General features: G+C 33.4%; 2 protein-coding genes across 2 annotated transcripts; one reads left to right on the top strand and one right to left on the bottom strand.

Moving 5' to 3' along the window:
- The first annotated feature begins 904 nt into the window (after positions 1-904).
- Positions 905-8,878, top strand: LOC21399755 (thiamine biosynthetic bifunctional enzyme TH1, chloroplastic). The gene is made up of 10 exons (XM_010102851.2): positions 905-985; positions 1,436-1,714; positions 1,854-1,928; positions 4,143-4,218; positions 4,304-4,379; positions 4,690-4,821; positions 6,081-6,145; positions 6,234-6,361; positions 7,030-7,286; positions 8,115-8,878. Exons 1-10 carry the CDS (start codon positions 929-931, stop codon positions 8,644-8,646), a joined length of 1,677 nt encoding a protein of 558 aa, XP_010101153.1. The 5' UTR covers positions 905-928; the 3' UTR covers positions 8,647-8,878.
- A 2,989-nt stretch (positions 8,879-11,867) lies between these two features.
- On the bottom strand, positions 11,868-17,189 carry LOC21399754 (serine/threonine-protein kinase SRK2A). The gene is made up of 9 exons (XM_010102850.2): positions 16,731-17,189; positions 15,786-15,860; positions 15,582-15,683; positions 15,307-15,360; positions 15,122-15,214; positions 14,931-15,023; positions 14,074-14,178; positions 13,877-13,975; positions 11,868-12,438 (listed from the first exon to the last, which is right to left on the bottom strand). The coding sequence occupies exons 1-9, from the start codon at positions 16,848-16,850 to the stop codon at positions 12,112-12,114; spliced, it is 1,068 nt and encodes a 355-aa protein (XP_010101152.1). The 5' UTR covers positions 16,851-17,189; the 3' UTR covers positions 11,868-12,111.
- Positions 17,190-18,226: the final 1,037 nt, after the last annotated feature.

Below are 18,226 nucleotides of genomic sequence, written 5' to 3'. Positions count from 1 at the left end.
CTCTATTATTTGTCTCAATAAAATATGTTCATAAGAAAAATTATAGCATTACTCTTTATATTACTCTATGCATTTATAGTTTAACATGTGGACTTTTTTAACATGATATATTATTATTTAAATAGAAAATAAAACAGTGGAGTCTAATGTCAAACAATAGATGCATGGGGTGACAAATTTTTTTTTAAAAGTGACAATGTTATTTGAAAAATGCTCAAGAACACTACTAGTGTTAAGCAAAACTATCTAATAGCGGGACTCACATTCTATTAATTACACTACTCATGCATAATAACATTATTCATGTTTCTTTTTCTTTCTCACCGAAGTATAGGAGTGTTCATCGAATCCACCAATATGCATAATCTAATCCAATTCATTGGATTTAAAAATTTTAAATTAGTAACGGATTGACATTTTCTCAATCTGCAATAATAGATTGGATTGCATATTGCATATTGAACAATGCTCAATCTCCATAATCCAATCATCCGAACTCTATATTATATATATATATATTTTAAATAACATATGTAACGTATTTTTTCAATTATATAATACATATGTATAATTTAAGTATATTGTATAATTTAAAGACTTTACTTTTTGAAGGTTGTTTGCTATTATGGATTTAGATTTTACATTTCAATGTTCAAAACATAATTAGTCCATGAATTCATATAATTTATTTTACAATAATCGGATCAACGAACACCCGTACTGCCAAGTGCTCTCATTGAATGTCGTTCCGGCGTCGTGACTCGTGATTCAAATAGTAATTTGATGTCGTCTTGTACGGACGACTGTTGTTTCGGCTTTAACCAATCCGAGCCCGAACCGCCTACATTGCCTATCAAGTGTGAACAGAACAACCGATATTGAATCAAACCTTAAACCCCACGAATTTCTAGGTTTCATTTTTTTGTTGATGGCGTATGCCCAGGTCGTTCTTTCCAGCTCCTACGACAGCCTCTCCTTCAACAAAGTAGGTTTCTCTCCTAACCTTCCTACTGTTTGTTTCCTAGAAAGAAAGTCTTTTGAGTTTTGATTGTTGACAACAAAATGTATGGAGTAATGTGATTAAAAGAAAATCCCAGTATATAACTGTTTGGATTTTCATTTGGGTGTGTGTTTTACTGTTGCACTTCCCTGTTTGGCTGTGGAGAAAATGTAAGAAAATGAAGTATATTCTAATTTCCAACGAGAAATTTACACTGTAGGACTTCGATTTGATGAAGTTGAAAGGAAAACGAGTAAGAGAAAGTAATGCTGACAAAGTATGAATTTTGACTTTGATTATTGGTAGCAAAATATGTGGATGACAGTGTCTGTTTCCTTTTTTAATTTTAACAAAATTGAAAAGCAAAGGAAAAAAATAATCTCCGTTTTTTTTTTTTTTTTTTAATTACTCATTTTGCCAATTAAACCATGTCAGGTAGGGTTCCGACAACCAAAGGGCTTGAGTTCTTTTCTGGTAAATTCGAGAATTAACGAAGATAAGCAAATTCATACTAGTATGGAGATGCAGAGAGATAACGGTTCAATAACCAAGGACCATTCCAGGTTAAAAGTTCCGCATGTGTTGACTGTTGCCGGCTCGGATTCAGGCGCTGGTGCCGGAATCCAAGCAGACCTGAAGGCTTGTGCTGCGCGCGGGGTTTACTGTTCCACAGTTATAACTGCTGTTACTGCACAAAACACTGTTGGTGTTCAGGTCGTGGCTGCTTGTTGCTTTACTCAGCTTTCTCTGTGTTTGGCATGTGAGAAAACTGAAAGAGAAAATCTGAAGAGAAAATAAGTTTGCAGTGTTTGTTTATATCTCGTTTTTAATATTTTGTTTTGTTTATTGGCAGGGAGGAAACATTGTGCCTGAGGATTTTGTAGCAAAGCAGTTGAGGTCTGTGCTATCTGATATGCAAGTTGATGTGGTAAGTTGACTTTGGTGATTGACATGGATATTACTTTAGACTGGTTCTAGTTGTTTGTCATGCATGGATATTGTGGAATCTTGGTTATATGTTTTGTTTTTAAAGTCAAATTTTTAGATATCGTTATTTTTGAATCGGAACTATTGCTCGACCTGAAAAAGGACCATGTCATTATTGGTCATTAGTTTTATCCTTGAAAAGCGACTGCTCTTCCCAGATATCATTATCAATGTTTTATCAATAAATAATATTATTATATCTATAATTTTGATCTTAAAGTTAAACTCTTAGCTACAGTATAGTATTTGTATAATTAGAGTATGCAGTCCTTGTGATGTTGGGCTATGTGAAGAGCCATCCTTTTTGGCTAATCCCATTTCTTATTTGTTATTTGTGGTTTAAAAAATGATGAAACAGTTTGCTGCCTAGTTGTAACTCTATATACAATCAATTTCCTAATAATGAGTACTAACACATGGCAACCTAATGCCCTTCTAAATGGATCACAAAAGAAAGTAAATGTTCTCTCCAAGAGTAGTCGTTTAATCTTCCATATCATCCTTCTCTATTCAGATTTCAGGTCATTTTAAGGAAATAGATCTGTCTAGGTCACAAGTAATAGGAAAAACAAAAATGCAAGTCTACAGTAATTTATCTGAGTATTTGGCAGGTAAAGGCCCTATGCTCTTAGCATCTATTACAATTTTAACTCGTCCCTTCGGCTAATAATTCATCCTTGTATGTTATAAACAGAACCTGAAGTTAATTTTGAAAGAATTTCTGTTTAGTAGGGCGAGGGGAAAACCAAAGCTTAAATTAAATTGGCACACAATTAATTCATATTGGATTTAACAAGCATATGTGTTGTCTTGGATTTTTAAATCCTCCTCCTCTTCTTCTTCTTCTTTGCCATCGCTGTCGTCATTGTCACCGCCATCATCATCATCATCATCCGTTTTATTCCAGAAGCATATAGGTTGTCTTGATTTTTAAATCCTTCTTCTTCTTCTTTTTCGCCGTCATCGTCATCATCATCATCATCATCATCATCTTTTTCTTATAGAATGTTGGTGTTTTATTAGCAGTTGTGCAAATGGAACACTAATAATTTTTAAGCATATGTGTTGTCTTGGATTTTTAAATCCTCCTCCTCTTCTTCTTTGCCACCGTTGTCGTCATTGTCGCCTCCACCACCATCATCATCTGTTTTATTCCAGAAGCATATAGGTTGTTTTGATTTTTAAATCGTTTCATCTTCTTCTTCTTCGTCGTCGTCGTCATCTTCGTCATCATCTTTTTCTTATGGAATGTTGGTGTTTTATTAGCAGAGTGAGAATGGAACACTAATAATTATCAAAATGGAAATAACACTACTTAGCGATTCAGCGCGAAAAAATCTTTTAATAAGACCAGAGTGGGAGATAACAGTTCATGTTGACAAGTTGAAGATAAAGTAGCTCAACTTATATTTTTCATTATTTCACTTCGTTTTGGGCATCCACTGATACTTCTTTTAAACATTTTTCTGCGTTTTTGATCTTTTTAAGTTGGGAGGATGTTCTCAGTTAATTGGTTTATGCTTTTGTTGCTGAGAATACCTTATTCTCTTTTGGTTGTATATTGTATCAATTTGGATCAGTATATTTTATGTTTCTTGTTAAAAAAAATTACTTTCATCTGATAAAGGAAGTTAACTGATACAAAGCTATATGATGACTTTACTTTTGAGACCCATAATGTCAATCCTTCCAGATAGCGGTTGGTTTATGACATATAGTTTCAATTGGGTGTCTCTGTGTATGCGGTGTGCAGTGTGCAGTGTGTTTTGTGTTTGTTTTGGCGCCTGATGTGTGGAATAGAATCAGACATAGAATATGATGTTTCGTCTCTAGAGCGATTACTGTTATATTGTATGATTCAGGATGATATTATAGATTGTAAAGTGTGTGCTTCTTTCTGATGAAGAAGCAAATAGGATTACGAGTATCTAGTTAATAAGGTGTCATGTTGTGTATCAATTCATTGAGTTCTAAATTGTGTTAGCATGCTAGAAAAAGTTATTGCTGGAATCCTTAATACACCCTTACAGTTCGGTTCTTTGTTTAATCAGCATCCCTTCAATGCGGATTTATGATGCTATTGCCTCCTTGTCTTTCTTATTATCATTTCATGTTCACCGGAATTCACTTTAGCTGCATTTTGACGTATAATCAGGTGAAAACAGGCATGCTACCATCTACTGGTATAGTTAAGGTTCTTCGTCAAAGTCTTGCGGAGTTTCCCGTTCGAGGTATGCAGTGTTAAAAATCAAATGTGATGACCTTATTGTAATGCTACTAGCATTTAAATTAACTTGGTCTAATCATTGAAGACAGGTTTAGTGGTTGACCCTGTCATGGTATCTACAAGTGGAGATGTACTGGCTGGCCCCTCCATTCTTACTGTGTTCAGGTACGCTAGATCGTTCTGCTCTGCTGCAACGCTTTATGCCTTTGTTCATTCATTAGCTTAGGGGCTCACTTCTCAATCACCTCCTTCTACTATGAGAGAATCATTTTTCTTCCAATTGTGTAGTTTAAGTTGATGCGTTTTTTCTTCATGCTGCAGGTATTTTTTTTTTTATTAAGTATATCCTGCATGTATCTTAAATTGTTCTTAATATCTTCTACAGTGTTTTCTGTTTTTTATGTCTCGTTCAATCTGCATACTTCATTAGGATTTTTGTAACTCATTTCATCCTTCTATTTATTTCTGCTCGCAGAGAGGAGCTTCTTCCTATGGCTGACATTGTAACCCCAAATCTAAAGGAGGCGTCAGCTTTACTTGGTCTAAAACTGGAAACAGTTTCTCACATGCGTTCTGCTGCAAAGTTATTACATGATATGGGCCCACGGTTAGTGCTTAAAGAGGGTTTAATCTTAGTTCTCTGCTGATTACGTAACATTTTATATTTCTTGTGTCTCAAGGCATTGGATAAATTTATACTACAAAAAGTCATGACCAGAAAGAATGACTCTTTTTTCAAACATGTGTTTGTATGTTTATGGGTGTGAAATGAATGTTATTACATATATCCCTTTTTTTTTTTTAAATAAAAATCTTTTTCACCCCATATAGGGTCTCTTTTTTTTTTTTTTTACCCCATATAGTTGATTCACTCACATTTGGTGATAAATTTGTTATAACATGTACAAATAGCACAACAGTTTTACTAGCTGTACATGGTAAAATATGTGTTTTACTTCTCAAGTCACTACCCCTGCTCACTCAAAGCATCCGTAAATCCTTCATTTTGTTTTCTTTTGTTTGTCTTCTTGATTTGATATTGTATAAGATGTTGTAAACTCCCTTCATTAATTCATGGGCATTCAAGTCGTAAGATGTACGTTTGATACTTTAAATTATGACTATGACGGTATGACCACTGCATACGGGCTTTCTGTTAGATTTATGCTTTGAGTTTATGGATCTTGATCTTTTTGATGGATGTTTGGTAAAAGCATGTACTTTGGAATTTTTTATTCACATTGCTAAAAAGACAAAAAGATAAACAATAAAATTGTTATTTCCTCAGAGTCTGAATTTGTTCTAGACACGCTACTTACATAAGTTTGTGCAATCTAGGAATGTAGTTCTTTTCACATTCTTAAGGACTTATCTTCTACATGCCTAAGACCCTTTGGTATAATGGCGTGTGCAGGGGGTTGGGGAGGGTTTTGGGTAGGGGGTTGTGGGTTTGATTTCACTTGCAATCTTTATTTCTTATTTATAGAATGGTACGTGCTATGACAGAGCATGTATCGTGTGCTCTTTTTTTTTTTTTCCTTTAAAGGACTTATCTTCTACATATAATGAGTGAACCTTGTGTTGTTTGTGGAAAGGTTTCCAACAAACTGGTTTGGGAACAAACAAGGATAGGTGCAATAAAGATTAAAGAATATTGACACATATCATCTACTTGATTCTTTTTAGTATGCTACTTTTACATGATATATAAAATTCTGTGTTTTCTGTGTGTTTGCGGATGTTACTAGGTTCAGTTTCATTAAGGTCCTTGTTTTACTTAATTCATGGATTTTCAGGGGAAAAAAAAAGAAGAGTTTCTTCAATATCCAACATATTGTGTTAAAGAATAGCCGTTTGCCTTTTCAGAAACGTGCTTGTCAAAGGTGGTGACCTTCCTGATTCATCTGATGCTATTGATATCTTCTTTGACGGTATGTTTAAGAGTTCGATCCTAAGAAACAGTACCTTTCTTTACTTTGTGCTTTTAGCAAACTTTATTTTTGAAGGTGATTATTCTAGGTGACAACATCTTTGAGCTGCGCTCCTCCCGCATAAAAACCCGTAATTCACATGGTACTGGCTGCACTTTGGCATCATGCATCGCAGCTGAGCTGGCTAAAGGTTCTTCAATGCTCCAAGCTGTAAAGGTAATTGCATACAATTCAAACGAAACAATGTTTGTTGTTCCTTTATCTACTAAAATTTGGTTCTGGTTCCTTCTTAAAAACATGGCTGAGCATGTTTGTACTAAATACAAGCAAAAAATATGCTTTTTCCGGGGTAATTTAAATCTAGGATGAGTAAAAGGACGTGCATTTCTTGTCTTGAGATGCCTTTGTGATGTAGAACGAGTGGAAAGAAGAGAATTGAGAAAGAGAGAGAGAGACTTAGAGATAGATTAGAGGAGAACTAAGAATAAACTGAGAGAAGAAGAAGAACTCGAAAGGGAGGAAATTCACTGAAATTAGTCATTCATCAAAGTAGTCTGAATTGTCTATAACAAGGTAGCCAATTTATAGGCAAAACCAAAACCAGAAACTAATTAAATGCATAAAATCAAAAAAAAAAAAGAAATCAAATAAAAATCAATCCTAATCAATCTAATTTATTTTCCATATTTATCTTCTTTAAAGTCAACTTCTTATTCTTCATCACTCTGATAAAGGCTGTTGGAAAAGTTAAATTATAAGCTTATAAACTCAGGATTTATTTATCTAAAACTATGTTGCTAATTCTCCCTCCCTCCCTCATGAAAATCTCAATCTCAATTTTACAGCATCACAAAATTAGTTCTAATTTGTCCGAATTTTGGCAGGCAGCTAAATGCTTTGTTGAGTCTGCCTTAGGTTATAGCAGGGACATTGTCATTGGAAACGGTCCCCAGGGCCCCTTCGACCACCTCCTGAGGCTTAAGAGAAACATCCACCATTCTTCTGGAAAGCATGGCTTTGATCCAAGTGATTTGTTCTTGTATGCTGTTACCGATTCACGAATGAATAAAAGATGGGGACGTTCTATTTCAGAAGCTGTTAAGGCTGCCATAGAAGGAGGTGCTACAATTATTCAACTCAGGTTTGTTGTTATTAAACTGCTTTGATCGTTCTTACACAGGCTGGCGTCTTTACTCCTAGTGAGCTTGTTAGAAATCACTATTCACTCATTTGCCTATTATACTACATGTTATGCAAGTAATATCAAATGCATGTTCAATACGGAAATAAATAAATAAGTAAATAAATAAATGCATGTTCTAAATCCTAACTGAGATTCCATAGGCTTTGTCACTTTTCATTTCTAACCATATATCTTAATTCTTATGTACGGTGCTTATTATGTCCTTGTGTTATATTATTCTAACGTTAATAAACCTTACCATTTCTATTTAGTTCAAGGATATGCCTTTCAGTTCCTTTTTCTTGAAACTTTGTTGAGTCTGCCATAGTTTATGGATATTTACACCTTCAATTTTCTTTTTCTTGACATTCTTTTATTGCATCTCTGTTTAAACTTACAACCCTGTCCTTTTTTTTTTTTTGATAAGAAACAAGAATTTATTGAATAATAAAAAGATGAAAAGAGTACAACGCAGGGGACAAGACGTCCACCAACAACTAGGATAACTTACAACCCTGTCCTATATGTATAGAGATCGTCTTTTACCCTAAGAAGAAAATTGAGGCCATTCCTTGGAACCACTTGTCATTAGTTTTAAAAATTTCAGATATGTGTTTGCGAGCTTTCAATTTATCCATGGTTTTACTACTTGGGTCAACTTGTTATCAACTCACAAGCACCTGTACACACTACAAACATTCTCTTTACACCGGTGGCCTGCTACCATGGGTGCAAATCAACATAATTTTGATGGTTTTTGGTGCACTTTTTTATTTTGGTTTACAGGGAAAAGGACATTGAAACACGTGATTTTCTGGAAGCCGCCAAATCATGTCTCGAAATATGCCGTTCGCGTGGGGTTCCTTTACTAATAAATGATCGCGTCGATGTTGCTCTTGCTTGTGATGCCGATGGGGTGCATGTTGGTCAGTCTGACATGCCTGCTCGTGCCGCCCGCTCTCTCCTTGGCCCTGAAAAGATAATTGGTGTGTCGTGCAAGACGCCGGAGCAAGCTGAACAGGCATGGATCAATGGTGCTAATTACATAGGCTGCGGCGGTGTATATCCAACTAACACAAAGGCGACCAATCTCACTATTGGGTTGGACGGGCTGAAAGCTGTTTGTTTGGCTTCTAAGTTACCTGTTGTTGCAATTGGCGGTATCAGTGCTTCGAATGCAGGCTCGGTTATGGGAATTAACGTTCCGAACCTGAAGGGTGTCGCTGTTGTGTCAACTTTGTTTGACAGGGAATGTGTTTTAACGGAGACTGGGAATCTTCATTCAGTACTAACAGAGGTAACGTCAAGAGTAAGTTGAAAATCTTTTCTCAGAACATCTCTAGTGTGCAAAAAAGCCAATGCCATGTTCGACACAAAAAGGCATGAAAAATAATATCTGTTTGTTGAAATAATATTACTTCAAATGTTGTATTTGCTTTTGTCATAAATTTTGAGCTTTAGAGTTATAAAAAGGAAATTTTTTTTATTTTTTTATTTTTAACGTATTGTAAAGTAGTGACATTGTAATTCTTATTATATTTCATTTATTTTGAAGCTGGGTGGGATTTGAACTCTACCACTGACAGGTTTCTTATTATATTTCATTTATTTTGAAGCTGGGTGGGATTTGAACTTTACCACTGACAGGTTATACTTTGAGGAATGCAATAAAAACATTTAAGAAGTTTGTACATGTCATGATGTCACCTATATATATATATATATATATCTATATTTCTCTCTTTAATGTATTCGGCATTAACTTTTTTTACTAAAATTACCATAAATGCTATAACGTATGTTGTCAGGTTATACTTGCAACCATCGGTTGTACATATGAAAAATTATACTAATAAGTCAATGAACCAACCAAATGTTAAAATTTGACATATACTATAGTTGGTGCCTATATATCAAGGTTTCATTTGGTTCGCAGGAAAGAATGAATTAGATTTGAACCGTATGGATTGCAAAATTTGAAAAGTTATTTAAATTGCAATCTGAACTAATGTTCAGATATGTGCGTATTTGAAATGGGAATAAAATTTGAATATGTATATCCAAATGATAAATTTTAGCTTTCACATACAAATTTGCAATTGGATCGGTGATCTCATAAAAATAAGATTTTTCCCGTAGAGGCATTATGGTTATTGAGTTGTCTTTTGTTGTCGTTTCTATTTTTTTTTTAATTTTATTTTATCGCGTTTTGTCTTTCAAACTACTTCATTGTAGAGCATTAGCACCCAAAAGGTTGCCATCTTTTTTTTTTTTTTAGTTCAAACATGATCAATAAGAGGTTAAGAACTTGAGAGTTCACAATTCCTAGTTTTTTTTTTTTCTCATGATATTGACAATTAGAGAAAAACTATAGGAAATTGGCAAAAAATATTGGACGAAAAGCTTATGGATAATTATGGTGATAGATGCCGAGGACAAACGAAAGTTAAGGCCTGAGTGAGACAGAGAAGAAATAATAATGATTTTCAGGAGAACAATGTTTTCTGGAAAAATAATGAATTTACTTGAGCGAAATCAACAAATGTAGACAACCCTCTGGTTTGTTCCCGACATTTTCTTTTTAAGATAGTCCTTTGCATAAATTAAAGATTCTGCTGCAGATTTTGAACATATTGAAGATTTTACGAGATCGTAAGGATCCAATCCATGTTCGTTTGTTTTCTGTATTCATGTCTGATTCTAAATCATGATTCATAATTATCTACAGTATTTTTTTTCTCATAAAAAATACACGTAAAACGAAAATAATTTTAAATTATTATTCAGAATACATGAACCAAACATTACTTATTGAAAAAAAATATATAAAAAGAAGAAAGAAGTGGATTAGCTGCTAATTAAATGGGAGGTAAATGGAGAGTTGTATTTCATTATTGTTGTGCGGGAATAATAATGAATGAATTTCCTAACAATGCAGTTGGCACTTAGCAGCCCCCCTTTTTTTTTTTTCTTTTATTTATTTATTTATTTTACAAGCAGAAATCTATTCTATACATACATACTTAAAAAGAGTTAAAGACTTGACTTCTAAGGAGGTCATGGCCTCTACAGAGGTGTCTCCTCTTTATTTTTTATTTTTTTGAATTTTTATTTTTTTTATTTTTCCATTTTTTTCCATTTTTTTAAATTTTTCTTCTCTTTTTTTTTTCTATTGCCATTTTATTTTTATTTTTTCTTTATACATCTAATATAATATAACAATACATAAAAGAGTCAAAGTTCTTTTCTATAAAGCTGTTAAGTGGTAACCCCTTCATTTCTCTTTTCTTTTTTTTCTTTTTTTTTAAAATTTTTTTTCACATTTAAATTTTTTTGTGTTTTCTTAAAAATGTATTGTTCCCCACTTTACTCCTATGAGAGTAACTTTTTTTTTTTTTGCATGTGTTCCTATTTATTTTTAGTTAGTTAAAATAGTTTTCTTCGAATGTATCCCTACTTTTTTTTTTTTTTTTTGTCAATTGCTATCTTTACACATATTTTTTAAGATAAATACAAAAAACCTTAAAGGGATGTATAAATGCATTTATCATTATTCAGTAAACAATAAACTCTTTAGGTGTCTCCAACGCGTAAATACGTGCGGAGCACGTTACAAAACTAGTAAATAGGAAAAAACCAACAAAATGAAGCTCTGAAACGACAAAGCAACGAAACAAAAAAAAAAGAAAATTATAAAATTTACCCTTAAGAGTATGAATTTGAATTTTTACCTCTCATTCTTAATTAATACCCCTTTGTTAGTATAGTTATTTGACTAAACATGTTATATAAATCAAGAATAAGGGGTAGAAATCCTAATCCGTGCATTTTTAAGACGTATTTGTCTCCATTCCTCAAACAAAAATGAGACTTGGACCCACTCATCTAAACGACACAATTCATTAATTGAAACCCATTTCACAACATTTTTATTTAACTCTCACGGGACCCAAATTGATTGTTAAGAGGGGAAATCATTCTTCAAAATTAATACTTGTTAGGTAATAACCGTGATTTGAGTTATGCTATAGTGTTTTTTATCTCATAAAAAATTTAAATTTAAAAATTCTCATAAAATTTTCAAAATTAGTGACTTAAATATATGCTCCGAATGACCCTTATTTGTTCTTATGTCAGCTCTATACTTGCCACTTTTATGGCCAACAGTTGCATATTCTCCCACCTTTTTTTTTTAATCTTTTTCTAAATTTCAATCACAATATTTATATCCCATGATCCGATCACATGTTCTCAGATAAATTTGTCATCATAAAACTCGCCCCCGTAGACAAAGGGAGCCTTCTATGTTCGGCCATATGAAACACCTGCCATACTGTGCGTTTCTTAATGTCAAATCATATTACATAAGAAATTTTGTTTTTTGAAGAAAAAAGATAATCATATCAAATAAGCAAATTTAAAAAAAAAAAAAGAAGTCCAATTGGTTATGGTAATTCTTGCGTACCACATAAAGGGATAAAATCTCCTTCAAAGATACTCATGCTCTTTTAATAAAACCTGGACACAGCAATATCACTCTTTTTATAATGGATAACGTAGCAATACAAGAATCCACTCACAAAAACATAAATCCTAAAACGTCCAAGATGAAGTAGCGGACTGACTATATACAGTTAAAGACAATTTCATAAACAGAACATAATAATTTACAAATATTTATTGAACCCCATGCTTTAATCAGAACGAAAACTGAATTTTACACAAACACGACGGCAATCTAAAAACCAAAATTTTTCACTTTCTAGCAACTAAGGTTGAATACTTAGTTGACATTCACTTCTCCGCTTGCATGCGCCTCCTTGACCGTCTTGTCATACACGTCTTCTTCTTCCTCTTCTCCTTCCTCCTCACCCTCTGCTTCTTCCTTAGAATCGCCATCTTCTTCACCCCAGCCGAAACCTCCAATTGACCGGGAAGCCGGAGGAGGAGTTTTGGCATCATCCACTATCTTCATGATGTCATCTACACTCTGCAGGGAAAAGCTTGGGTTTTCCCGCCTGTAGTACATGGCTTGAGCTCCTTCTGTTAATTCTCTGGGCAAGTTCTTTAAAAACCACGGATGGTTCTTGATTTCTTTAATGGTGATCCTCTGAAACATAAATAAAAGCTGTTAAGTTTACATCATGAGTATGCTGATAACACAAAAACAGGTATCTTCAAACGATAAAAATGAGGCCTCAAAGACTTTGGCCAACTATCACAAGAAAAAAAAAAAAGTCTCTTCCATGCGGGCAAAATAAAATCTTGCAGCCCAGTGAGAGAATAATATAACTCTTCACCATAATACCAAATCTGTTCTTTACTATTAGATTAGGGAAAATATGGTAAAACTATTACTCCAGGTAAACATTCCTATCACAAGTGAAGTTGTTGTACGCGGAATATAAAAGTGACATAGTGATAGTGATGGGCAATGTCAAACTCATGCTGAAATGCACCGTGTTTCATATGATAAGGACAATAAAATACAACTCTAGGAATTTGCTCTCGTCTTGGCAAAGTGTACAGAAATAATAGAGTTCCTTTTCAGCAAAGAACCCAACATAGATTCTTTTTTTTTTTTTTTAAAAACTGTTACCTATTGCAGGATATGCTACACAACCAGAAACAACGTCATACTTAAAATCCTGGGTTTCATAAGATAAGAACAATAAAACACAACTGCAGGACTCACGTTCTCGTCTTGGCAGAGAAAACAAAAATTCTTTCAGCAAAAAACATAATACAGTTTTTTTTTTTTTTTCCTTTCTTTATTTTTCAATTATAATCTATTGTGATATGCTACACAACCAGAAACAGCGTCATACTTAAAATCCTGGGTGCCATCTGATTCTCGTTTTTTTTTTTATTTCCGGTAGGAAGTGGAAAGGTAACATAACCTAGTTAAACTTCAAGCAGAACAGGCAAAGGAGTCTCAATAGCTCGAGCAAACAAACATGCTGTGTTTACAAATTACCATGTCAATTTACCAAGATTATTCGGGGCTAAATTGTCCAAAAGTATTTATTATGATTTGAAATGCTTCCCTAATCCTAAGCTCCTCTTGCAGCGAATAACAACAATTGGGTCAAACAGAGAACAAGAACACATCAAGGTGAATAGAATATATACCCAAGAAATGGGATGGTCATCTCCTCAAAAAAATGTTCATATAAAATAAGAATTTTTCTCTTTAGAGGTCAATAATCTATAAAAATCTAAGATAGCAAGAACTTCCAAAGCAAGCAAAGACTTAAGAAGAGCAAGAAATTTCTTCCTTTTGTTTGCATTCAATCCTTTCCTCTCAACTGTTTACATTGCTAAAGTGGAAGAATTATCTTGCTCCAAAGAAAGCAGTAAAGTCAAAATTCTGGATATCAAAAACCCCCAAATAATAGAAGCAGCAGCATACATCATAAATACTCACAAGATTCCCTCAAAAAAAAAAAAAAGTCAGAAGATAACTGCAGTAGCAAGGCATAATCTGATAATGCAATAAACTATATAAGATGTGCCAATAAAGGTCAGGAACTTAGCATCATAAGTACCTTAGCAGGATTTGCAACAAATATGCGAGAAATGAGATGCCTACAATCTTGAGATACGTGAACATATTCCGGGATCTTATACTGAACACTCATTATTCGCTGCAGAGGACAGATTGTGTTGTCTAGTTAAAAGATGGAAATGGTTAATTCTAAAAAAGGTTTGATTCTAAAAAAGGTTTGTGAGGATATTATTATACATTGATCGTTTTCCTGAAATTCTTTGGGTCTTCTTGGTCTTCAAAGGGGTAAGCTCCCACCAGCATGACATAAAGAGTCACTCCACATGACCAAACATCAGCCAACTGAACAACCACAAACAAATATTAAAGCATCCACAAATATTATGCATAAACTTTGTCCAGATTAGTTAACAAACAAAAACAAGAATAGAATTAAAAAACTTTTTAACCCCTTTTTTTTTTTTTTTGAAAAGAGACAAGGGAAAATTTTATTTATGAAAAATGAAAAAGGAAAATTTAACACTCTTAAGAACTTTTCTTCTGTAAGTGAAATAGTAAAAACAGAAAAAACTGCTAGCATAATTCATGTCAACTATTCGAAGTCCTTTTCAGAAACTTATTTACAGTTTGACATAGAGGTTGAACTAAACCAATCTAAATACAAATATACGAACTACCAACATTAGGTAGGTGAACCTAGATTACCTATACATCACTTTCTAGAATACCTAGAATACATTAAAATAGTAAACGATTTTGGTGATTTCTCTAACTTTTGCTTTACAAAAAACAAGAATTTAGGCAATGACAAGTTCTGTGAATGATATTTCCAAAAAAGAAAAAAATTAATAATAATAACGGTAATTATAATAACACAAACTCATATCTAACAATTAAAATAAATGGATGGTAACAGCTTAATAGATGTAACTTCTATTGCGAATAGTTATGGCATCTAATGGAATCCGGAACTTAATTAATTCCAATTTCGTTTTGTTCCAATTCTTTTCACTACAGGTTGTAAGCATGCCTAATCCATAAAATGAATTAGCCAACCAAAGTCGTAATACACAATAGCTTAAATAATTAACTACCTTGCCATCATATTCTTTTCGAGAAAGAACCTCAGGTGCAATATATGCGGGAGTTCCCACAGTTGATTTGGGTCTTGAATGCAGCAGGGAAGACTACATTAAACAAAACTTACCACAATTAGAACCTTCCACATCTACCTTTACACATTAAAATAACCATTTTCAATACCATGTTGAATGTATGATTAAACCTTAGAATAGCCAAAATCACAAATTTTAAGGCGTGGAGCAGGGCTTCCATCCAGCAAAGTATTCTCCAACTTCAAATCTCGATGGCATATTTGCTGTAGAATTAGACAATTAACAAGAAAAAAAATGTCAGTTAATAAAAGAAAGGCAAATTAAGTATACACTTTTTTGATATATGTTTCCTTACCATAGAATGACAATAATTAACTCCTGAAATAAGCTGCTGGAAAAAATATCTTGCCTGCAAAATTTAAAAGGAAAATGTCAGTCCAAAATCCAAAACCTCAGAATAATTTATCCATATTTGTGCAACTAATAAGGCAAAGCAAAATAAAACACGGTCAAGAGCTCATCTTCTTCAGAAATTCAAAAAACAAAAAGAAACTAGCCATAATAAATTTTGCGTGGTAGGTTTTCTTTAAACACTTGGTGATATCAGACTAGAAAATAGTGATATCAGACCTCATCTTCACTGAATCTTCCTGCACTGCAGATACGCTCAAAGAGCTCTCCGCCTGCCGCATACTCCATGACAATAGCAAGATGTGTAGGAGTCAAAACCACCTGCAACTCCAATACCCAAGTAAGAACACTACAATGCTCGGACTTTTCTTTGCTCTGCCTTCGAAACATAGCAATCTCAGATAGAAAAACACTTGCACATACCTCTTTGAACCGGATTATGTTTGGATGGCGAAGCGATCTGTGGTTTATGATTTCCCTAGCCACATTTTCATCAATCTGTGAATCAAAATAGATCCGTATACAAATATACATAAATGGAACACATACCAAACTGCAAATGTCTCACATCAACAAGAAAAAAAAGGGTTTTATAAAGAAGGAAATCCCTCAATTCTATAGCCGCAATTTTGATAAAACCGTGAACCCACTAAAGCCAAAGCAGACAACATTTATACAATGGTGGAACCTATGAAACGGTATCGCAATTCAGAGGTAATCCAGCAGGACTACAAATCTTACCAAGGGGGAGAGATTAATGGAACCTTAAAAGGAAGGATATCCCCTTAAGGCATTTTGGAGTTACAGTCACACACACAAAAGGGGAAGGTCATATAATATATATATATATATATATATATATATGTATATAAATATATACAGACACACAGGATCATATACCTGTAACATATAGGAGTCGGACTACAACACAAAATTTATTCTATGTAACATTAATTTTAGGTGTAACACTGGTACGAGACCGAAAACTCCTTTCTTGTTACACTTTTAGTAACTATTACACCATGTTACACAACACAGACACAAATTCATACCTTTCTGAGCTACAAATTCATAATTATAACTATGCGTTTGCCAAATTTACAAGCTTTCTCCGGCAATTGAAATTCAATTGTATTGGATATTTGTGTATACACATTTTATTATGTATACACCGCATATAAACAGCAACAATTTCGTCAACTTTCTGGTTTTGGCGAAATCCCAAGATTCCAAATTTAAATGGTAACATTTTCAAAAATTCCTTACTGAAAAATCAAGAGAAAAAAAGAAAACTCAACGAATATTTATTCATTCGCGCAAAAATACACAAATCAACAAAAGAAAAAAAAAGTAAAATCAAGTACGGACCCTGTGACCGCGCTCGATGTATTTCATGGCGACGAGCTCTTTGGTCTCCTTGTTCCTCATGAGCCTGGCCACACCGAAATTCCCAGATCCTATGTCCTTCACAAGCTCATACTTGTCCATTTTCCTCTTTCAAATCCTTCGAATTATATCAATATATATGTATGTGTGTGTGTGTATATATATATATATATATATATATATAACTTGTGTTTTGCTTCACCTCAGAGAAGAAAGCGGCGCTCGATCGCAGTCGACCCTCAAACTCAAAGCTTTCTCGAGAAATTGAAGGCACTCAATTTCATGGGTTTTGAAGCTCACACGAACAGAGAGAGAGAGAGAGAGAGAGAGAGAGAGTCGAACAAAATCGGAAATCCAGAGAGGGCAATTTGGGATGCTTGCTTGGATTTGAGAATTGGAATGGAAAAGATTTGCTTTTTTTTTTTTTTTTTTAGAGAGAGAGAGATTTGAACAGTGAAAGAGTTTTGAAGGGAAAGCAAAGCAAAGAATCTAATAACTTTTTCTTTTGGTTCGCTGATTGGAGTTGATATGTGATGTTGTGTGAAAACTTTTTATTATAGTAAAAAAGTTAGATGTGATTGTTTCTAACAAAACTCAAATTCTAAACTTGTGACTGTTTCTGAGAGCTTTTTACTATAGCAAAATTCGAATTCTAAACTTGAATCAGCGAAAAAAATAGGACGCAAAAATAATGAGAAAGAGAAGAAAAAAGAATCTTCCCACTCCACACTACTTCAGGGATTTTCTTTCTTTTTTTTTTTTGGCAAAAAAAAAGTGAAAGTTTTTTAGAGAGGGAATAGATTAAGGGCATGTTTAGTTCATTGATTCGAGTTTTTAATTTGAATTGAGATGTGATTTTATATGAGAATTTTTTATTATTTATTTCTGCAAATTTTTTTAACTGTAACAAACTTAAATTTTAAATTTAAATCGATAAAATAAACAGAATCTAATAATAATTTGGCAAATGGCAAATACTCGTAAAGTTTGGATTATAGGACCCTTTATCTCACTTTAAAGACATCACGAGAGAATACAAAGGAATATTATTATTATTGTGCTTCTGAATGGTCTCTTTCCCAATAATTTTCCAACACTCACATACCAAACAAAACCGACTAAAACCGTTCAATATTTGATTGAAGAAAAATTTTGAATTAAAAAACCCTATAATAAAAAAGTTTAAAATTGAATCAAACGAATGCTAAGTAGTTAACTAAAAAACAATATGGAAAAAGAATGAGATAACTGTTGGATCTTTTCAATCATTGTTTCACATTTTAAGAATCATCATACTAAATTATTAAGAAAATAAGTTAGAATAAATACTTGTCTCCATTGATGCAGTCTTGAATCTCCAATAGAATTCTCTAAGACAACAGGCACGACGATTATTACATTCCTTAGTCAAATCTCCTTAGTTCCTTAATGAAGTGTTTTCTCTCTAGATGAGGAAGAATGAAAATTGCCGAATGATT

The sequence above is a fragment of the Morus notabilis genome, unplaced genomic scaffold (genome assembly GCF_000414095.1).
Source record: "Morus notabilis unplaced genomic scaffold, ASM41409v2 Scaffold1285, whole genome shotgun sequence".
NCBI classification, from domain to species: Eukaryota; Viridiplantae; Streptophyta; class Magnoliopsida; order Rosales; family Moraceae; genus Morus; species Morus notabilis.
Note: the sequence above shows the minus strand (reverse complement) of the source record. Positions and strands in the feature narration are given on the sequence as shown.

Bases quoted from the DNA above. Each gene is read 5' to 3' on its own strand.
- LOC21399755 (XM_010102851.2), top strand. From the start codon at position 929: ATGGCGTATGCCCAGGTCGTTCTTTCCAGCTCCTACGACAGCCTCTCC. The intron at 4,219-4,303 runs GTATGCAGTGTT...CATTGAAGACAG, and splicing joins TGCGGAGTTTCCCGTTCGAG to GTTTAGTGGTTGACCCTGTC. The intron at 6,146-6,233 runs GTATGTTTAAGA...TGATTATTCTAG, and splicing joins TATTGATATCTTCTTTGACG to GTGACAACATCTTTGAGCTG.
- LOC21399754 (XM_010102850.2), bottom strand. From the start codon at position 16,850: ATGGACAAGTATGAGCTTGTGAAGGACATAGGATCTGGGAATTTCGGT. The intron at 15,684-15,785 runs GTATGTGCAAGT...TTGGAGTTGCAG, and splicing joins ACATAATCCGGTTCAAAGAG to GTGGTTTTGACTCCTACACA. The intron at 15,361-15,581 runs GTCTGATATCAC...TAAATTTTGCAG, and splicing joins GAAGATTCAGTGAAGATGAG to GCAAGATATTTTTTCCAGCA.